This window comes from Macaca nemestrina, chromosome 12 (genome assembly GCF_043159975.1).
Source record: "Macaca nemestrina isolate mMacNem1 chromosome 12, mMacNem.hap1, whole genome shotgun sequence".
NCBI lineage: Eukaryota > Metazoa > Chordata > Mammalia > Primates > Cercopithecidae > Macaca > Macaca nemestrina.
This window is the reverse complement of record NC_092136.1, coordinates 73500457-73523671: the sequence shown is the minus strand read 5'-3', so window position 1 is coordinate 73523671 and position 23215 is coordinate 73500457. Positions and strand designations below refer to the sequence as shown.

The 23215-nt window shown below is 39.5% G+C and overlaps 1 protein-coding gene and 1 long non-coding RNA gene across 3 annotated transcripts in view; one reads left to right on the top strand and one right to left on the bottom strand.

Moving 5' to 3' along the window:
* Window positions 1–9256, top strand: part of LOC105468739 (phosphoglucomutase 2 like 1) — a 58733-nt gene extending 49477 nt beyond the window's left edge. For both annotated transcript variants that reach the window (XM_011719059.3, XM_011719060.3), the window contains exons 13-14: window positions 2709–2842; window positions 4851–9256. In XM_011719059.3, coding sequence (XP_011717361.1) covers window positions 2709–2842; window positions 4851–4953 — 237 coding nt within the window. In that variant the 3' untranslated portion in view covers window positions 4954–9256. The remainder of the gene's footprint in view (window positions 1–2708; window positions 2843–4850) is intronic.
* Window positions 9257–16172: 6916 nt separating this feature from the next.
* Window positions 16173–17981, bottom strand: LOC139357537 (uncharacterized). The gene is made up of 3 exons (XR_011610928.1): window positions 17898–17981; window positions 16599–16720; window positions 16173–16310 (listed from the first exon to the last, which is right to left on the bottom strand). It is a non-coding gene; the product is annotated as an uncharacterized lncRNA (long non-coding RNA).
* Between the last annotated feature and the right edge of the window lie 5234 nt (window positions 17982–23215).

Genomic DNA, 23215 nt, shown 5'->3' with positions numbered 1-23215 from the left:
TGGGGGTTCACCTGCATCAATACTATAATAAAATGGTGAAACTTCAGGCCTGTGAGACTGGAACTCATTGTTTTGCTCCAGAGCATGTTTTAGTCTGCTAACTTGTCTCTCTGACTTTGATCCTATCCTTATCACTTCCCATATAATCATGTATACTACCCTCACAGTAAGGTGTGTGGAATGGAGGTGGGGGCAGAGAGAGAGGAAGAAAGAGAGAAAATGGGCAATGATGCTAGATAATGTTGAAAATAACTGTAAAAGCCTATAATTTCAAAGCCATACATCTTTCTGATTTTAACTTCCCTTTCCAACCTTATTCCCTATACCTCCAGCCAAATAGAACAACTTACTTACCTTCATATATACTTTTTAAAAAAAATTTCTGCATTTTTGGTCCAGTTGTTTCTGTAGTGTATCCATTTTTTCCAATTTCTACAGCCCCATACCTCAGCCACTGTAAGACTTAAGAAAAATATCAGCTGTTCCACATGACCTCTAGGCCTCATAATTAGATACCTTCCTCTTGAGGTTTCATTACATAGTGTGCCTTCCTCCTATTACTTTCTGTTTTGTGTCATCATTGTGTTGCACATGGCGTGTTTCTTTCTGATGTACGTTTGTGCCTCTCCACATTCCTGCCTATGTAGTAGCTGCTCAACAAATACTTAAATGCCATAGATTGCTGATTACATTCATTTTGTTGTTGTTGTTATGATGATTATTAGCCCAAATTTCCATTTGTACTGTTCTGATGTGGTCTCAAGATTCTGGGGACATAATGTATTTTGGAAAATCTGTAGTTTATTGTGTAGAATGGTACCCATATTCCATTTTTGCATATTTATCCAATCAACAGTATTAGTTCCTGGTGTTGATATCCTGTGTATGAGTATATGTGTGTCTATTTTTCTATCTTTGTGAATTGCTGGAAGAGAAGAATCATGTTTTGCTTCTTTTTATTTCTCTAATTTGCTGTGCTCAAGTAGCCTTTGATATAATGCTTTTTTCCCTCTTAATTCTCATTGAAGTGTATGATATTCATTATTCAGGGTGCTTTTTCATCTCTTCTCTTCTGGTTCTTACAACAAGTTTGTAAGGTAGGTAGCATAGATTTTGTTATCCCCAAGGTTGCATAGTAAGTATCAAAGCCTTTCTGAATTCTCTCTTTTCCATGTTTCAGATAGATTGATATTCATCTGTACATTCATTTATCAGACTGCTTCTGTGCTACAGGCACAGGTACACTAGGGATGTAGCAATGACAAAGACACTGCACTCAAGAAAAAGTTTAGTGAGGAAATTGACAAGTAAATAGCAATTTACAAAATGATAAGTGCTACCAGGGAGACATGCCTAGGATGTCATGGAAGAGACTTTGGGGGCTTATGCAAGACTTTCTAGAGAACTGTTCTGAACTGAGTTCTCAAGTATGATTAGGAGTTAGCCAGATGCAGGAGGAGCAGAGAGTGTTTCAGGCAAAGGGAACAGTAAGTACAAGGTCCAGAGATGAAAAAGCATATTCTTTTTCAGAGAACCACAGGTAGTTGTCTATAACTGGAGTATGAGGTGAGAAGAATGACCTGTATGGTGAGTGGGTTTTGAGGGGCAAACTTCCAGGCAGCAAGATCAGTTAGTACACTGTGTCAGCAGTCTAGAAGAAGTTTGATGGTTGCCTGAATTCAATATAGGAGCAGTGATGGAGAGAACTGGATAAAGTTGAGTTAAATAAAATGTAGAAAGGACTTGCTACTTTATGAGCTGTGGATGAAAAAGAAGGAATGATCTCTAAGCCACTGGTATGTGGTAATGTACTGACCACGAGAGGGGTCTCAAGGACAGGACTCATGGCTCAGGACAGCTGAGGAAAAGTACCACTGTCAACCCCTCTGGCCTAGTACAACCCTCACAGTCCCGTCGAGATGCCTTAACAGACGGATGTGTGGACTAGCAAGAGTACCAGTGTTAATCCATATATTTGGTGTCAGTAAAACATCACTTCTTTTTTAAATTTTTATAAAAAATAGAGTTTTTTTCTGCACCCCAGTACATGCAGAATATATGCACTCCTCTTTGGAAATGATTGATAAACTGCAAAACTGCTTCGCAAATATAGAGGCAGTTTGGACTTTGGAACTTGGCTTCCGTTTCTTATTCTACCACTTAGCTGATTGTCTTGAACAGGTTGTTTACTCTCTTTGAGCCTCGTCTGTAAAATGGCGGTAATACTTACTTTGCAGGGTTATTGTTGAGGCCCAAAGATCATGTATGTGAAGTATATAACCGAATGCCTTTACTATTCAGTAAATGGTATGTTTATGAATTATTATATATAGGTAATCTTCATTTGTATTTTATAATTCTTTTAAAATATGTTTTAAATTTTCAATTGTGGTTAAAAAAACACATAACATAAAAATTAACTATCTTAACCATTTTTAAGTGTATAGTTCGGTAGTATCAAGTATATTCTTATTGTTGTGCGACAGAACTCTAGAACTTTTTTATCTGGCTAAACTGAAACTCTCTATCCATTAAACAGTAACTCCCTATACCTCCTGCCCCAGCAACTGCCATTCTAATTTCTGTTTCTATAAATTTGACGGCTTTAGATACCTCATGTAAGTGGACTGTACTTTACAATTCTTGAAAATGAAAGAAAATGAAAAAGATCCCAAGTATAATTAAGCTGTTGTTGCCATTTTGCATAGGTGCTGCCTGTGAGTAAAAACAGCCAAATGATTACATTTACTTTTCAAAATGGCTGTGTTGCTACCCTTCGGACAAGTGGGACAGAACCAAAGATAAAGTATTATGCAGAGATGTGCGCATCACCTGACCAGAGGTGAGAATTGATTTTTTAGATATACCTACAAAAGCTTTATTGAAATATAATTCACATACCATACAGCTCACCCACTTAAAATGTACAATTCAGTTGCTTTTAGTATGTTCAAAGTTGTGCATCCATCACTATAATCAATTTTAGAACATTTTCATCACCCCCAAAAGCCCAGACCCATGAGAAATCACTTCCCATTTCCCTCCTTTACAGCCCTCAGCAACCCCAATCTACTGTCTTTCTCTATAGATTTGCTTCTTGTGGGCATTTCATATAAATGGAATCATACAATATGTGGGCCTTTGTGACTGCCATCTTTTACTTTGTATAATGGTTTCTAGGTTCCACCATGATTCAGTTGTAGCATGAATTTATTCCTTTTTTTTAATTTTTGTTTTTTATGGCCCAATATTCCATTGCATGGATATGCCATGCTTTTTAATCCATTGATCATTTGATGGACATTCAGATTATTTGCACTCTTTGGCTGTTTTGAATACTGTTATGAACATTTACATACAGGTTTTTGTGTGAATGTATGTTTTCATTTCTCTTAGGTATATACCTAGGAGTGAACTGCTGGATCATATGGTAACTCTGTGTTTAACCTTTTGAGGAACTGCCAGACTGTTTTTTTTTTTTTTTTTTTTTTGAGACGGAGTCTCACGCTGTTGCCCAGGCTGGAGTGCAGTGGCGCGATCTCGGCTCACTGCAAGCTCCGCCTCCTGGGTTCACGCCATTCTCCTGCCTCAGCCTCCTGAGTAGCTAGGACTACAGGCGCCCGCCACCGCGCCCGGCTAATTTTTTGTATTTTTAGTAGAGACGGGGTTTCACTGTGGTCTCGAACTCCTGACCTTGTGATCCGCCCGCCTCGGCCTCCCAAAGTGCTGGGATTACAGGCTTGAGCCACCGCGCCCGGCCCAGACTGTTTTTTAAAGCAGCTACATCCTTTGGGAATTGAATTTTAAAATTGTAGTGAATTTATATTCTTGGAAAGATTCTCTGAGTTTTAACTATTACATGATTAATGTAAGGAAATTATCATCAGATAATTTATGTTTATTGCCAAATATTCATTTTCTATATCTAATATGACTTGACATAATCTGCTTAGTTCATTTCCTTTTAAGAGGATGAATTGTGACTAAGTTAATTTCATAAACATATTCAAAGGCTACTTAAATGTATTAAAAGTACTGTCTCCTATAATATTGTAATTGCCCAACATAGATTTGGGAAGGAGACTTTTTAGAATTGCTTTCAGAGTCCAGCGAAGCTATACTATCATGTATTTCCCCAAATATTTGCATTTGAGGATGGATTTCATTTCCTTTGGGGGGATAAAGAGCTCCTGAAGTCATTCAAAGCAGAATCTAAAGTAAACCAAATTGGGTAATGCTACATCTGGTTGAAAAAGAAGGAAGATTATTAAAGTAATAACTGATTTGTTGTGTAGCTTTTAAAATGACTGTAAAGGCAATCTAAAAGAGGCTTGCCTCAAAATGTTCTGGGCAATGGCAACACCTCAGTGATGACTTTCAAGGGCCTTCTTTTAAGTGCATATTTATTTTTTTAAACATCACATTCTTTTAGTCACACCTCCTTCTGCTACCTGAAAGATATGTTATATCATTCCATAACATTTGTACTGACTATTTTTCAAAGTATTTCAGGAAGCCATTTTCTTCTAACACCTGTTATTCGTGTTCAAAGCCATTTGAACCTCATTCTCCTGACCTAGGAGAATTCTTTAGATATACCATCACTCCTCTGTTTATCATCTGCCAAGGAACTCCTATTAATGCAGTTCAACTTCAGTTTGTGATAGCAGTGTTTTCTTTGTGTGTAATTTTTTTTTTTTGGTCTTGTTTTGTTTTAACCAAGTGAATTTCTCTTTTGTTTACCAATTGTTTAATGTCTCCATTAGGACCGCTTAAAAAATAAAACTAATTTAAATAAATTTTAAGCCTATGAAAATAAATAATTTCAAAACTCTTCATCTTTTCCTCAGTGACACTGCTTTACTGGAGGAAGAACTGAAGAAACTCATTGATGCTCTAATTGAGAATTTTCTTCAGCCTAGTAAGAATGGACTGATCTGGCGTTCTGTTTAGGGGTACACCAATATGTCATAACACTGTGTGGGCATATGGAACAGAGCAACCGAGAACTCCATACATTGAACCTCGTGTTAGCATTCTCTCTCTAGCTCATCTAGCCGAGTATCTTTTTCCTTTATTTTCTTTCTTTTTGGTCAACTGGCTAGACTAAACAAAGTATAAGTTTGAAATGAAATAGTCTAGAAGGAAATGATTCAAATTTTTTCATAATTCAAACAAAAGTTATTACACCAAAAGTATTATAGTAACGTATTGTTCTTCCTTTAACAGAAACATCACAATTCAGAAGTGAGTTTTCTTATTATAGTGTGGTGAAGCCTAGTTCTGTATCTTGTAATTGTGGATAGCATGGTAAAAGAAAAAAAAAAGGTAAATGTTATATAATTATAGGATTAGTTAAAGAAATTAATCCATAAAATTGGCAAGAACATGGTACTCTCCTTGATTGTTATGAAAAAGTGTCATTGTGACATCATAGGTATTAATTTACAAATTAGAGTATTTGAAATAGGATATTTAGCATTTCTGTAGTTTAGAACAGATGTTACAATGTGTGGTTTTGGCATGTCTGTTTCAGGTGTCATTGGTGCAGTGTAAATTTTCTGTATGTATTTAAAATTCTGACGTTTACTGAACATAAAACAATAGTGGCAACACTCCTATTGGCTTTGTTCTTGTCAAATTTCTCAGTGCCTTCTCAGGGTCTGGTATGAACGGAAAAAACAAGTGTTCCTGCATTTACCATAATTTAATCAGTCAATTTTCGGATAGCTAAGGAAAATCTTCCAAAATCTGTAGGTGCTTCCTCTATATCAAATGAGTTTGCTGATTTTAAAATCTTAGGAATGTACATAAAGATCTTAATAAAAGCAGGCTTAATGTAGTTAAGGATCTTCATATTAGAATTGTGTCATTTATCAAACCTTTTATTACAGAAAAAAATCTGAACTGAGAAAGGAGCTCTGAATTTATTTGACAGTCTGATTTTTGAATTACATGTTTGTAAGTAGGTTTATTCTTTTATTTTATGAAGTAATGTTAATTTTACTAAGAAATAAAACATCCAATTTTAAGTATTATGAAATACTAAAACTACATGTTTTAGGCCGGGCGCGGTGGCTCAAGCCTGTAATCCCAGCACTTTGGGAGGCCCAGACGGGCGGATCACGAGGTTAGGAGATTGAGACCATCCTGGCGAACACCGTGAAACCCCGTCTCTACTAAAAAATACAAAAAACTAGCCGGGCGAGGTGGCGGGCGCCTGTAGTCCCAGCTACTCCGGAGGCTGAGGCAGGAGAATGGCGTAAACCCGGGAGGCGGAGCTTGCAGTGAGCTGAGATCCGGCCACTGCACTCCAGTGGGCGACAGAGGGAGACTCCATCTCAAAAAAAAAACCAAAAAAAAAAAAAACAAAAAAAAAAAACTACATGTTTTAAAACAGAGGTCCAGTTTATTCTAACATCTTGCTGACTTCTGTAGAGATTGCATGACTATTCTTTATCTTTTTTTAGTGTAGAAATTTTTTTTTTCAAAAAGTCACTTTTGGGCTGGGTGTGGTGGCTCACGCCTGTAATCCCAGTACTTTGGGAGGCTAAGGCAGGTGGATCACAAGGTCAGGAATTTGAGACCAGCCTGGCCAATATGGTGAAACCCGTCACTACTAAAAATACAAAAATTAGCCGGGTGTGGTGGTGGGTGCCTGTAGTCCCAGCTACTCGGGAGGCTGAGGCAGGAGAATTGATTGAACCTGGGAGGCTGAGATTGCAGTAAGCGAAAATCATGCCACTGCACTCCAGCCTGGGCAACGGAGGGATACTCCATCTCAAAAAAAAAAAAAAAAAACAAAAAGGCGCTTTTGGCTGATCATGCAGTCTTCTGAAAAGGTTTAACAGAGAAATGCTGTTTAAGCTGGGCATGGTGGCTGGCACCTGTAATACCAGCGCTTTGGGAGGCTAAGGTGGGAGGATTGCTTGAGGCCAGGAGTTTAAGTTACAGAAAGCTATGATGGCACTGCTGCACTGAAGCCTGGGTGACACAGACCTTATCTAAAATAAATAAATAAATAAATAAATAAAGAGAGAGAGAAAAAGAAATGCTGTTTAATCTTCTTAAAATGTATCTTGTCCTACATAGTTCTCAGAATACACATGGAGTATACTTAGGAGATAACAAGACCTAAACAAATTGCTTATAGGAGATAGCACTGGAATTAGAGAACTTATTTCATATAAAATAATAATATAAAGTTTGAACTGATTAGAACGTTCCTTAAATCATGGTTTAGTTTGTTGCAGCTATCAGCTAACATTTGGTTGAGCATATATAATCCAAACCTAATTGTCCAATTATTGTATTGCCACTATTGTTAATTTGTTCCTTCCTTACTTTCTTATCATTGGATCTTGTATGACTGTATGACTGTAGATAATAGACAGCTAACTAAATGTAGAGCACCATTTTTCTCAATGAGTTTGTTCTCAAAGGCTTTGCACTGGAGAAGAAATGTGTAGAATTTTTGTTTTATTTTTAAAATGTATAAAACATCTTTTGTTTGATATGCTTTTAAGAATGTAGATTGCAATTTAGAGAATGGCGTATATTCTGCAAAGTAGTATAATGTTGTATATATGAAAAACATGTATATTTGGTTTAGTTCTGTGTTTCAGTGACTGATAAACAAAAATGAAGCTAAAATGAATCAATGGCTCATTCATAGTTACTAAAGTCATGTCATGACTGTCATTCTATTATGAAGAAAACAGTTTTATTTGAGTGCTTTAATATAATGCAACATTTAAGTCATCTTAAGGTGAAAAGTTATTGAAGTGTTCTTATCTCAAGTTAACAAAATTTTACGAATGCTCCTCAAGTGTATCGATTGAGGGAATTATTTTATTCTAGCCTGTCATGAGTCTGTCTGAGCATGACACTTAACATGAACTTGACGTTGTAGGTGCACATTTGCCTAACAGGATAAATTCAGTGATAGCCCAAGCTTTCCAAGAGAGACAGAAGTGCTGGCTAGGAGGGCTCAGCCTCAGGCACTACATTGTTTGTCTTTTTCTTTTTGAGCAATATTGTGAAAATGATTGCATTCTCATTAAGCATGAAAGTCAAAACTGGAATTTTCTAGAGCTTTGTAGAAAAGGAGAGAATTAGTAGGTCAAGATCAAAGCATACATTGAAAATAAACAGTAGAAATAAGCAAACAATATAAAGAGACACAGGAAATGCTTCTTGTGAAGGGCAAATGTAACACCATAACAGTAGGGAGTAAACAGTGTCCCACCTGTTTACTTGTGTTTATTTGTTGTTCTGATGAATATGCACCTACCATTTTCCTTTATTGTGATCACTAAAATGAGGCCAAGGTTTAGGAGGTGAGAAAAAAGTATCCCTTTTACGGATTCAGTTCCTGCTAGGATGTTGTATCAGAATCACGTGAGAACTCAGGAAGAGATAGAGCAGAAATAAAAAGGAAGAAGATGTAGATTAGAAAATAAGACTTCTGAGAAAAAGTTCAAGGAATAAAGACTGTTTGACTCTAGAGAGGAGAAAGCTGTTGAGATAGTTTGCTAAGTTTGCTAATGAATTTTTATTGAGTCTTTTATTGAAGGGTTCAAAGTAAGAAATACTATGCCATAATGTTTTCCATCTCTAGTGAAGACAGAACCAGAGGGAATGAGGATCTTATTTTTAAAGACAGCATGGAAAGTTTAAGATGTAGGACCTTCTTGAGGAGGAATCTTCATAATATCTTCTATTCAAAATCTTTTTTATTTTTAAGGGAATACAAATTTTAAAAATTAAGAGATATACAGATGAGTTTTTAAGGGTCCTTCTTTCCAGCACATTTAAAAAAAAACTCAGGTTAGAACAAAAATGTCAGAAAGGGCACTAAAAATAACATTTGGGTTTCACTCCGTATCTAGATGAATATAGCTCACAAAACAATTTTTGTGTGTTTTGAGTAACTGATGCCTAAGTGCAATGAATAATTTACCTGCTTCACTGTTATTTTTAATTTTACCTGGCAAATTAAGTGAGACTTGAACAAACTTTTGTTCATCTTGAAGAATGTATAGTGGCTTAGGTTATTTGAGTTTTTTGTTTTGAATATGTATGTTGTTATTTGGATGTAGAAACTTTGGAAGATGGAGAGGTTCTGAGAGATTGGATACTTGGAATGTCTTTCTGTAGGAAATAGACCTCCCATTTCTTAAGCAAGTTGCTTCTGGAATTGATGCAACAGGGTTATTAGCTGGAGTTTAATGGATAAATTGTTCTATGAACTGCTGCTATCAGTATTTTTTTTTCACATTTTCCATTGATATTTGTGATGCTTGAAAAATCCAAACTCCACTTGGATACATTTAATTTTTTGCCTTTTTCTCGCTACCTCCCTCTTTTCCTAGGCACCCTTGTACATTTTGTTACTGTAAAGGACTGTTGCCCTGTTACCTCACTGATAAGAAATCTCAACTGTATTCATTTAGAATGCTTTAAACTTAGTCATAAACTACATTTGTCTATGGACTTTTGGTTATTTTGTTAATGTTGTCATTATATTTAATACTTATTGTGGGAAGTAATTTTTAATCTATTTCATAACCTGTTTTGGTCTGTCTTGATACTGCTATCTGTTAATTTATTATGGCCTTTTACAATTCACTTGTCATCTGAGATTGCTCTAGAAATTGAGGAGGAAAAAGTTGTACTAACCAAAATGTATGGGCAATTGACCTAACATTCTATTTCAGGTTTCCTTGTACTTCGAGAGCCAAAGCACAAGATCTGAGGAAATCTTATTCACATTTGTCCCTCAGAGCATCTTACCCTAAGCCACAGAAGTATAAATAGTAAGATATGAATTGCTCATTGTCTGACTCCTTGCACAGCATGACTTTAATTCTAGTTGGAAACAAAGTTAGTGTTGACTATTGGTTACCTTCAAGTATTCACCATACTATACATTCATTAGGCCATCTTTCCTCTGTTTACTCAAGACTATGTACTTACAAAAGAGAACCTATAAGAATGTGTAGAGTGACCAAATAGGGACAAAGTGACATACCTAGAGTTTGGTGCTCAAATTTTTCCACCAGGGTAACCCTAAAGCAGAGGGGCATGATGGAGGGGGAAGGGGTTCTGAGAGCAAAATCAGAAGCAGCCTACCACTGACATGAAGTGTGTTCTATCTTTAAAATGTAAGTGAATTTTGCATTCTCTATAATAAAACTTTTAATATAAAAATGATATATTTAATCTTTACTGAAACTTATGCTGCCACAAAGGAGCACCATGTTCATCACGTGGCTGCTCAGTTTTCTCCCCCAGTGCCCTCACCCCCAATGGCTGCATATCCTTGAGGTACACACACTGGCTGTAGTGCAAGATATATAAACGTAGGCTGGGCTCGGTGGCTCATGCCTGTAATCCCAGCACTTTGGGAGGCTGAGGCAGGCAGATCATCTGAGATCGGGAGTTTCATTCCAGCCTGACCAACGTGGAGAAACCCCATCTCCAATAAAAATACAAAATTAGCTGGGTGTAGTGGCGCGTGCCTGTAATCCCAGCCACTCAGGAGGCTGAGGCAGGAGAATCGCTTGAACCCAGGAGGTGGAGGTTGTGGTAAGCCGAGATGGTGCCATTGCTCTCCAGCCTGGGCAACAAGAGTGAAACTCAATCTCAAAAAAAAAAAAAGATATATAAACATAGAACATATCTAGACTATTTCCTGCCCTTAGAATCTGACCTTCAGAAGAATTAACGCCAAACTAAAGTGACCTGAAACAGTTTTGTTACTATTGGCATTCCTTGACTAAGAAGGACCACCTGATGCTCAGCCCCGAGAGTAGGAATAGTGGTTTATTATTTTTCATATCCACACCACCTAGTTCAGTACCTGTTATAGAGTGTTTAATTGCTGATAATTAGGAATTAAGGGATTTTTTAAATTTGCAAATAGTTTAAAGAACAATCAAAAAATGACTTTTCTAATTCAGTTTTTTGAATGAAGTCCCATTACTGAACTTTATAATGTAATGTTTATTAAGCAGACATCCCCTTAAATACTCAGTTTCTTTGGAGAGAGCAAAGCATATCTCTCTGTGGAAATTATATATAATGCCTGGTATTTTACACCCAAAGCAAGGTGTTAGCCAGGAAGGTAAAGAAATGATGTCTATGTAGACTTAATATCACTAGTCTAAGTGTCATTTTGAGCCTAGTAGCACTACCTTCCAAGTGAGTCACAACTAATTTGATCCTATTTGGTGTGTTTTTGTCCATTGTTATGATTCATCGTGTATCTTACAAGAGCCACTCAAGCAAGTGTCTGCTTCTATGTATGGTGAGGCCTTGTTGTTCTAGGCTAGAATAAACTCTTTGTATGCGTCATTGAATGTGCCAGATAAAATATATGCAGTTAAGAATGAATTATTTTTCTGACTAAAGTATGTAGCAGTAGTTCAAAAATGTGCCCTTGTTTTAACAGTTTCTGTCAACATCTTCTTATTTTTCCCTACAAAAACACCAGGGTGTGTTGTAAGTACTGCCTGTGAGAATTTGCACTTTATGTATTTGTGTGTGGATTTCTTGTGGTTTTAGCCAAATGAAGTGTTATCAGTAATAAACAGGTCTCTTCATAGGCATGACTTTCTGTGTAATTTTTATTTGAGATACTGTGTAGTTCATAAAGCTTGCTATCTAAACAGGAAATATTCTTGAAATACACACATCACATACCCTAGAATTTACTTTGCATCTAAATGAATATTCTGGCTTAGTACTCAGGAAATATTTCTTGATTGGTTTATCGGAAGTCCCAGATGTGAAAACTTAACATTAAAATTCTTGTTTTTCTTTTCTTTTTCTCTCCTTCAGCTGATCTAACTTGTTTGCCCATGTTAGCGCCAGCTACTATAATAAGAGAAAAGTTCAAAGTTTGGAAATCTCTCACAGTAATAACCGTAGATCTATGCTTCAATAACGGTGGAGGACTGAGTTTCCAAAGGTTCTTATGAATCTGTGGGCCTGGTCTTTGTTGCCTGCCTTTCCCAGATCAGGCTCAAAGGGAAGATGACTGAAAGGAATGTTCTACGAGGTCCTTTTATCAGCTTCTAAATGGAATATTCTGAGAACCATGCTGACCCCGTCCTTAACCGCTTTTGCTAGTTTATTGTTCTTTATAGCACATAAACAAGTGAACAAATCAATTTAAGTAGTAGTATTATCTGTCTTCATGAGCATAGCTTTTTCACTACTTTACCACTGCCTGGAACAGTATATGGCCATCAGCAGGTACCCAATAAAAGTTTGTCAAATGAATGAACCTATCTCATGTTTCTTCTTGCAGAAGAAAAACACTAAATCCTTGATTCTGCATATGTGCAGAGTTGCATGAGAAATATGCAGTGGTGATACCACCTGTTTTAGAGACGTCTTACTGCTGTCGGGTCATCTCTGCTCACAACATACCTGCTGAAATCTCAAGCTCCACATTTTCTTGCTGCTTTTCCTGAGAGGCCATATAACTCCCTGGTTTGAAACCTCCAAATCATCTTCGATTTCTCCTGCCACTGGGTATGTGCTATTTGATGAGTTCTTTAAATTTAACAGTCTCTGAAGTAAAGGGCAAGGCCATTGACTTGAGACCCACATAAAGAGACCAAGCAGCTAACACAACCTAAAATAATAGGGTTTTGTTTTTGTTCTCACCAAAGGAGAAGAGTTGGTATGTATATAAATGGAAATGTTTTTGAGGGGGGATTATAATAAAAATTTGGTATTTGCTATCCTTCCTCTCTATCTTCCCTAAACCAACACTTCCCTTCATTTCTGTTAGTGCTGTGACCATTCTCCTGTTTATTTTTATTTCCCTCTCTTTAACTCCATTTCTGATCATTAAGTGGTCCAACCTTGCAAATAATTTGCTTTAGACTGTCTTTGACCTTTATCCCTCTGTTTCATTCATTCATTTAATACATATTTATTAACCTGGAAACAAGAAACAAGGGCACTCCAGAAGGCTAAAAAGTAGGAAAAAAGATACAACCATGTTACTGTCTAAACAGCCTGTCAAGGACACCATGCCACTGCCCCCACACCATCAGATAAATCACCTTTATCTATTTCTTATGACTTTGGATTCAAAGTAACTTGAGAGAAGGCCCAATTGACTGGATTTTTGTCATTGCCTGCCTCCTAGCTGCAACTGGAGGCTGATAAAAGAAGGATCTGACTCCCTCAGCTTCCTCCTGAGTGCTAGTAAGAGGCAGGACACTAGTTACCTTTCCATTGAGACATAGTTGGGGAGTTAATTTGCCAAATTGGAAATAATAGTGTAAACAAAAAGTGACAAACATCCACTACAGTGCCAGTGCTGAGTGTTGGAGAATAAACACTAGGCAAAGGGAGAGGGGAGGATATTTTAAACACTGAGCATGGCATACGTGTGCAGAGCACAAGTGGTTTGGTGTTGTTCTTGAAGTTTGAGAGTAGGTGTGAGTACGGATGTGAGTGGAGAGGTGGAGTGCTCTGTGTGCTGCCCCGTGGAGCTTGGACTTCAGTCAGCAGCTGACGGGAGTCATTGAGGGATGATGGTGGGGCGACAGAATTTCCACTGGAAAGGAGTTTAAAGGGTGTCTTACCTAACTGTCACCATTTTCTATGATGTGACCTCCAATGGGGATACATGTTTAAAGCTCTCCAGGGACAAGGGGCCAAAACAAGTTCACTCTCTTTTAAATACAGGCCAGTAGAGAGCTCTTTCTTGTGTTCAGCTGACCTCTGCCTTCTGTAGCTTCTACATTTTGCACTTAGAAACTCTGTGTTATAAAAACAGTCCATTTCCTTTTCACTCAGTCCCCTACCTCCCAGTCTAAATATGCATAATTCAGCTGCTGTTCATAATATAACCAGTTTTGGGTCCCCCTCCCCTTCCTGATCACCTATGGGCAGTTTGTTTTCAAAAACCCAAGTCCAGGCCGGGCGCGGTGGCTCAAGCCTGTAATCCCAGCACTTTGGGAGGCCGAGACGGGCGGATCACTAGGTCAGGAGATCGAGACCATCCTGGCTAACACGGTGAAACCCCGTCTCTACTAAAAAAAATACAAAAAACTAGCCGGGCGAGGTGGCGGGCGCCTGTAGTCCCAGCTACTCAGGAGGCTGAGACAGGAGAATGGCGGGAACCCGGGAGGCGGAGCTTGCAGTGAGCTGAGATCTGGCCACTGCGCTCCAGCCTGGGCGACAGAGCGAGACTCCGTCTCAAAAAAAAAAAAAAAAAAAAAAAAAAAAAAAAAAAAAAAAAAAAAAAAAAAAAAAAAAAACCCAAGTCCAGAAATTAATACCCATGGAATGCTGGTATCAGTCCAGAGGAGAGAAAGGTGTGATTTCTACCTGACATGAGAGGCAGCACAACAGATGGGACAGAGCGGCCTCAGCCAGCAACACTGCTGGACTTCTCTTCACTTTGCCAGAGACTGGTCTTCCTTTTACCCTCGACTCTAGCACCACCCCTTCCAAAAAGCCTTTCCTGCCTGTGGCCCTAACCAAGCTGGCAGGGCCCCGCCTTTCCCTCTCCATTTGCACCTCTGTTGCAGCACTTCCCACACCAGACTGAAGTGATTGGACTCCCTCCATGGATTGTGGGCCCCCTGAGGGCTGGAATCAACGGACTCGGTGCAGTACCCCCAGCACCCAGCACCTAGCACCAAGCCAAGCAATATCAGGAGTCCTCGGCAAAAAAAAAAAAAAAAAAAAGGGAAAAAAAAGAAAGTGGAATTTGAACTGGGTTTTTAAAGGCATGTAGGCTGTGATAAGCAAAGGCGTGGGGAGGGGCACATGGCATATATGTAAATTCAACTCCAGGCAGAGGGGCTATCTGAGTGAAACCTGGGAAGCAGTCATGCTTGTGACTTGCTGAATGGCTTCCAGCCAGGCTTCGGCTAACCTGAGCTAAATAAGGAAAGCCAAAGTGGGCAGATGGCCCACTCACACGGCTGTTGGCAAGAGGCCTCGGTTCCTTACCACATGGGCCTCTCCGTAGGGTTGCCTGAGTGTCTCCGTGACAGGGCAGCTGACATCCTCCAGAGTGAGTTTCTCCAAAGAGAAAGGTACAGGCCACAGTGTCTTTTATGACCTAGCCTTGGAAGTCACAAACTGTCATTTCTGTATAATTTTATGGTAACATATATCAATCCTGCAATCCTGCTACAGTGTGAAAGGGACAAAGGTGTGAGTACCCAGAGGCAGGGATGGCTATCTTGGGGACTGGCTACAACAAAGGGAAAGATTAAATGATCAATTTTAGACAAGTCATGTTTGAGACACCTGAGAGACATCCAAGTATAAATATCAAGTAGGCAACTGGAAATATGAGTCTGGAGCTCAGAAGAGAGGTCTGAGCTAGAGATATAAATTTGGAAGTTACCAACATACCAAAGTATTTAAAGCTGTGGAAATGGCTGGGTGCAGTGGCTCACACCTGTAATCCCACCACTTTGGGAGGCTGAGGTGGGTGGATCACGAGGTCAGGAGATCGAGACCATCCTGGCTAACATGGTAAAACCCTGTCTCTACTAAAAAATACAAAGAATTAGCCCGGCGTGGTGGCAGGCACCTGTAGTCCCAGCTATTCGAGAGGCTGAGGCAGGAGAATGGCGTGAACCCAGGAGGCGGAGCTTGCAGTGAGCCGAGATTGCACCACTGCACTCCCGACTGGGTAACAGAGCAAGACTCTGTCTCAAAAAAAAAAAAAAAAGCTGTGGAAATGAGTATGATCAACTAATGAGGGTGCGGACAGGAGATGGAGCCTTAGCATTTTGGAACTCCAACATGTATTCTTTTTACTTTAAAATTATAATTTAATCTAGTTTTTTTAATTATAAAAACTTCAAATAAAGAAAATTAGAGGGAAGGATACAACAAACACCTATGTACCCACCACCTAGAACCACAAAGGTCAGCACTTTCTCATTTGTCCCACATATTTCCCTTTCCTTTTTAGTACTTCTCTATCCAATTTCGTGCTTTGACTCTTATATTGGTTCAATCTATTTTAATTGGTTAGCTTTTGCCAAATAACAAACTATCCCCAAAGACTTAGTGGTTTAAAATAGCAAGTATTTATATAGCTCACAATTCTGCATCAACAATTTGTGCTAAGCCCAGGTGAGTTGTTCACCTGGTCTTGGCTGAGTTTATTCGGGGGTCTGAGGTCAGATGCTAAATTGGCTGGTTGCTGGATAATGTGGAATAACTTCCGCTGGGATGGCTCATCTCTATTCTACGTGATCTCTTGTCCTCCAGCAGGCTAGCTCAGGTCATTTCATATGAGTAGTGGGACAGGACTTCAAAAGAAAGAGCTGAGATGTGTGATGCATGTTGGGACTTAGACAGATAATTTGTACCTTCTCTCTGCTGCATTCCATTGGCCAAAAATGTCATGAGGTCAGTTCAGGTGTAAAGGGAGGAGAAATAGTCTCCCTCCACCTCTTGATGGGGGATGCTGCAAAGTCACAACTCAAAGAGTATGAATTCAGGGAGGATGGAAAGATTGTGGCCAATTTTGTAATCTACCGCAGTTTACTCTCTGACTGTAATTATTCACATTCCTCCCACAGGAAAAATATGCTTACCACCATTCCAAGACCCCCAAACACCTCTTGCAATTATGTCATCAAGCTTGAAGACTAGGATCTTGTGGTCCACATCAGGTTTGTATGCGACATTATGGATGTTGTTCTTCCTGATCCTGACACTGATGAATTAAAGATAAGTTATTTGCCTCCCACATACCTACTGTACATTGAGACAGAGGCAGGATATCCTCAATATAAACTTCCATTTAAAAAAGGGAAGAATGCTGGGCATGGCGGCTCACGCCTGTAATCCCAGCACTTTGGGAGGCTGAAAGCAGGCAGATCACTTGAGGCCAGGAGTTCAAGACCAACCTACTAAAAATACAAAAATTAGCCAGGCGTGGGGCAACACACCTGTAGTCCCAGCTACTCGGGTGGCTGAGGCAGGAGAACCACTTGAGCCCGGGAGTGGGAGGTTGCAGTGGGCTGAGATTGCACCACTGCACTCCAGCCTGGGCAACAGAGCAACACTCTGTCTCAAAAAACAAAAACAAAGCAAAATTAAAAAGGGAAGAATGAGAGACACATAGTCACCCTTAAACATAGCAATTCTGAACTCTAGCTTGGCAAAGGTTTACAAGTCTCTCTCTCCCAGGAGAGGGTGTATTTCTTGCTCAGGTCTAGAGTCTACTCCCTGGGAGGGGGGTTCTTGCTCCACTGATCTCTGTGGCTCTTGACTATACCCTCTGGAACATATTCCTTGTCTGTCACCTTCCGTGGCTACTTTTGAAGATATGGCCCATGTTGGTAGCTGAATAATTGGTAGTTTGAATAATTTCAGTCCCCTTTAATCCAGGCTGGTGGTACTTCACACATACAACTCATTTAAAACTTAGTGGGCTTTCTATGTATCTGATAATAGTCTATTCCATACTCCAAATGATACAATTGTTTTGTGACATCTCTCTAGATTTTATTACTGGTATTTCTGAATTGGGCTTCTGTGGGATCTCACTCTTAAGTTTCCAAGAAGTATTTTTTGTCCAGAGATCGACTAGACATCACTTTAATTCTTGCAGAGGTTTTTATAAAGTGCCACTATGAAACACAGATTACTGTTTTTCCAGCCTCTAGTAATAATTTCCCATCATTTCCCTAGACTCACTATGTTTGCTTGCCATTTTCCCAGTTTCCAACCACTCCCAATTTCAAAGCCAATGTCACAAATTTTAGGGTTTTGTTAAAGGCCTAACATCTCACTTTCAGACACCAATTTCTGTATCAGTCAACTTTTGCTGCAAAACAAATTACCCCAACACTTAGTGGCTTAAAACAGCAGCTATTTATGTAACTCACTGTTGTGTGGGTTAGCAGTTTTGGCTGAGGTCAGTTGGGTATTTCTTCTGGTCTTAAGGGAGTCCACTTATCTGTTGGTGGTCAGCTGCCAAGTTGACTGGGTGCTGGTTTATTTCCGATGGCCGCGGCTGGGTTGGCTAAGTACTGCTGCACATGATCTCTCACATTCCAGCAGGCTAGCCCAGGGTATTCGCTGGGTGCCTGGGCAGAGCCCCAAAAGAGACAGCCAAAGCATGTAAGGCCTCTGGACATCTAGGCTCAGAATTGATGCACTGTTCCTTCTGTTGCAATTTATTGGCAAAAGAAAATAATAAGAACTTCCCAGGTTCAAGCAGGAGATACAAAGTTATATAGCAAAGGGTGTGGATACGGAGAGGAATAAGGATCATGGCTATTTTTACAATTTGCCATACCTCCTCAGAGGCTACCCTCATCACAAAGTGGGAGGCCATCCTTCCCTTCCAAATTTTATGTGACATATGTACATATCAAAAATATATAGTTTTTTCCCCCTGTGAGTTCTGTATGTTTTTAAATGAACTGTTTCACACATACTACATAATTTATGCAGTATAAATGTAAGGCGTAAAGAATAGCGTGCTTTTGTACCTGCCACCCAGGGAAAGAAATGCCATTTCATCAATATATTTTAAACTCCCTGTATGCCCCTCCCAACCTAATATTCACTTCTTACCTAGACTATGTAGTTCCTTCCTGTCTTACCTCCTTCCATCAGCTCTACCTACTGAAGCCAGCATGATCCTAAAAAACAAAAATCGAATAATTCCTGTGCTTAAAACTATTCAGGTGTTTCCCATTGACCTTAGAATAAAATCTAAATTTATTTATAGAGTATGCCCTTCGCCATCTGGCTCCTGTTTACACTTCATGCCTCGTTTTTGCCATTCATCCCTCAATCTGTTATTCTCAAAACAGATCATTGAGATTTTGCCAAAGAAAGTGGCTTCCATAGTTCCATGCACTTCCTCTTTTGGAGCATGTGTCACTCTTGTTATTGGTTGTTTGCTTCTCTGTCTCCACTCTTAACTTGTCCCTACCTGGCTCTGAGGGTGAGGATCCCAACTGACTCCACTGCTGTATCCCTCTGGAGCCAAGCACAGCAGCTGGCACCCAGGATGCTCAGTAATAGTTGAATGGATGGATGAATGCTAGGCTCTGAGGACAAAGAGAAGCTTCACAAAAATGTCCTAGCCTATGTGAAGAACAGATATATGGAATTAATAAATCGATCTCTCTGCTAAGCCAACAGCAAATGTAGGACTAGGGTGGTGGGTTTGAGTTGGCTTATAAGTTCCACTAGGGGTCACTGTGGCAATGCCTCGGAGTCTCTCTTAAAAAATCATGTTATTTCCATGGAAAGACCCTACCTACTTTGAATGGAAATGTGATTTTTCAAAGGTGGGATCGGTTTTCTTTTGTGTTTTAATAAGCTCCCCATTCACTCCACTGGAGAGAGCTGTATGTGAGCCACCTGTGAGTCTGAAGGACTTAGTAACCCCTGCTGGTGCCCACTTTATGCCTGTAGTGGTTCTTCAACTTGGAACCACCATAACAGCTTTCACAAACATGATTTAATTTATCTTCCACATCAGCTGTTGGCAGCCAGGATAGAGATTGTTATTATTTCCATCTTAAAAATTATATTTCCAGAACATTAAGTAATTTTCCCAGGGAATCACAACTGGTACCTACCTAAGCAGGAACTTGAATCTGGGTCTTTCGAATACAAGTGTATTTGTTCACTAAAAATATATTGAGTTCTAGGCTCTGTAAAAGATGATAGAGATGCAAAGACATGCCTCCCAAACTTAATGTCTTAGAAGCAAAGACTGTCAAAGTGGAAAGGAACTTTGAAGATCACCTAATGAAGTGTTCTCAACTCGGATGTGTGTAAGAATCACCTCAAGAGCCTGTTAAAAATGCAGATTTCCTGGACTTTGCCTGTCCTCCACCCTCTTACAGTCCAATTCAATGAATCTGGGTGGACCTTGGAATCTGAATTTTTCATAAGAACATCCACATTTACCTGAATAATTCTGATGCAAATAGGCTGTGGGCCACACTGAGAAACATTGATCTGTTGGTTTCATCCTTTCATAATATAAAGGAAAAACTGAGGTGATGTGAGTCCCTGGAAATGTTCCAGGGAGTAAAATATTCCACGTAAAAGGGAGGCTAACCCAGGAACTGATAATGAGCAACGTGAAGTAATGATGCAATGGAAAGAGCACTCAACTGAGAGCTGGGGACCCTGGGTTTACCATCTTGCAGCTGAGTCACTTCATTTCCATAAGCTGGTTTTCTCAACTGTAAAATGCAGGACAATACATACTTCATAGGCTTATTGTGAGGACAGGCAATTCAAAAGATTTGGAAGAGGACTGGCACTAGGGACACTTGATAAAGAGATTAACAGGATTGTTTTGAATGCTCTTTCTACTTTATTTGTCTATTCTCTTATTTTTATTTCTATTTTTATTTTCTTGGCTGGGCGCAGTGGCTCACGCCTGTAATCCTAACACTTTGGGAGGCTGAGGTGGGTGGATTGCCTGAGCTCAGGAGTTCAAAACCAGCCTGGGCAACACGGTGAAACCCTGTCTCTATTAAAAAATAAAAAAAAATTATCCAGGTGTGGTGGCGGGCACCTGTAGTCCCAGCTACTTGGGAGGCTGAGGCAGGAGAATTGCTTGAACCTGGCAGGCCAAGGTTGCAGTGAGCTGAGATCACACTACTGTACTCCAAGGCTCCATCTAAAAAACAAACAAACAAAAAAAAAAACAAACAATTATTTTCTTGAGACAGAGTCTTGCTATCTTGCCCAGGCTGGAGTGCAGTGGCACAATCATGACTCTCTGTAGCCTTGATCTCCCAACTTCCCCAAGCCCAAAAGATCCTCTCTCCTCAGCCTCCCAAGGAGCCCACACCACAGGCATGCACCACCTCTCCCGGCTAATATTTGTATTTTTGTCTCTCTATGTTACCCAGGCTGGTCTTGAACTCCTGGGCCTCCCAATGTGTTGGGATTACAGGCATAAGCCTCCATGCCTAACCTGTTCTATACTTTTAAACAAGTACCTGCAATTGCCAGGCACTCAGCTAGGAACCATCTCACTTATATGAAGTATATGATCTAGTATAGCAGATAGCCATTAATTATACAAATAAGAAGTAATAATTATAGTTATTATTATTATCATTATTATTCTGAGACAAACTCTCACTCTGTCACCCAGACTAGAGTGCAGTCGTGCAATTCTGGCTCACTGTAGCCTCAACCTCCTGGGCTCAAGCAGTCCTCCCACCTCAGCCTCCTAGCTGGGACTGCATTCACACATCTCCACAACCAGATTATTTTTAACTTTTCTGTGGAGACAGGCTCTCACTGTTGCCCAGGCTGGTCTCAAACTCCTGGCTTCAAGCGATCCTCCTGCCTCAGCTTCCCAAAGTGCTGGGTTTACAGGCGTGAGCCACTGTGCCTGGCCCAAATAAAAAATTATAATTGTCATATATGCTACCAAGGGAAAATACAGGGTGTGTTTTGAATAATATGAAGACTTGAACCTAGTCTGCAGACAAATAAAATGTCCCTGAGGAAATGACTCAAAGGATGAGTAGGATTTAGTCTGTCAGAAATTCCACATGAATCAGAAAAGAGCTTGCCAAGAGCAAGAAATGAAAAGACAAAAGGCCAGCATGGCTGGAGTGGAGCGAGCAGAGGAGAGTGGCACAAGCTGAAGCTGAGGATGGTTATTATTTCCAGAGAAGCCCTTCTCTTTCTCTGATAATTATTTGAAAATCTTGATCTTTTCCTCAACTCTTTTCTGTCAATTTTTTTCCATTTTAATACCCAAAAGCCTTATTATACTAACATTTCCTCAAAGCTAATATACATTTTTCACTATTTTGACATTCAGAAATAGGGATGGTCTAATAATACAGGTTAAAAAAAACTTCCTATTTAGCAAGTTGTTTCAAACAGGGATGTAAGTTGAGCCCTCACAAACTTACCAGTGCTCGGAAAATACCTATTCTGATGTCATCATGTAATTATTTACACTTGTAGCGTAATTGCATTAAATTTTAGTTTGTTTTAGTTAAACTTGGAACACTGCTATTAAAGTGACTTCAAAAATTCCTCTACTGATCCAGAAGTAAAACAAAATATTATAGTTAGGAGGTTCTGATTGTGGGGAAGATGAAACAGATACATTCTACCCTGGCAATTGTAAAACCTGGACAGAATACACAGAGCAGGCATTTGAGGACTCTGTCTTCCTGTTACTTGGCCCTGGATACATGCAGTCATGAGAAGTACATAGCAGAATGGGGTAAGTGAAACCTCGGGTTTTTAGTGAGAGGACCTAAAAGGGGAGCCTCAGGGGACTGTAAAGTTTCAAACATCATGGAGACAAGCCCGGGAGAGCAATGCCGTAATTCCTAGGTTCACCTCTGAGCTGTGCACGCATGGATCTGATACTAAATAGCATACCGTAGACTTGAGTACTGAGATATGGGATAAAGGGATAAACCACTATCCAGATCCAAGACTGCCCACTGAGTATGCACAACTGAAAGAGGTCTGAATAGCATTGAAAGGCTTTGAAAACTGAACTGACATTTTAACCACAGCCACAAAGACAGGTCACAGTTTGTGGCCTGTATCCAGCTGGGTCACTTGCATGCTAAAATGAAAGTATGAATATTCTCCATAAGATTTAAACAAGAACTAGACATGTATAATATTCAGAATGTTTAGTATTTAATCCAAAATTACTCAGCATACAAAGAACCAAGAAAATCTCAATCTGCATGAGAAAAAACAGCCACCAGATGCCAATGAAGAGAGAACATAAGTGTTGAAATTGTTAAAGACTTTAAACTAGGCATTATAAAATGCTCCAAGAAGTAAAGGTGAACACTCTTGAATGGAAAGTATCAACAAACAAATAGAAGACATAAAAAGAAATCAAATGGAAATGTTAGAGCTGAAAGTATAATAGCCAAAATTAAAAACTCACTGATGGACTTAATGGCAGAATACAGATAACATAGGAAAGAGAAAACTTGGGTGAACTTGAAAATAGACCCATAGAAATTATCTAATCCGAATATGAGAAAAAGATTTTTAGAAAATGAGCATGGCCAGATATGGTGGCTCATGCCTGTAATCTCAACATTTTAGGAGGCCAAGGCGGGAAGATTGCTTGGGCCCAGGAGTCCAAGACCAGTCTGGACAACATAGTAAGACCCTGTGTCTACAAAAAAAGAAAATTATCTGTGTGTGGTGGCATGTGCCT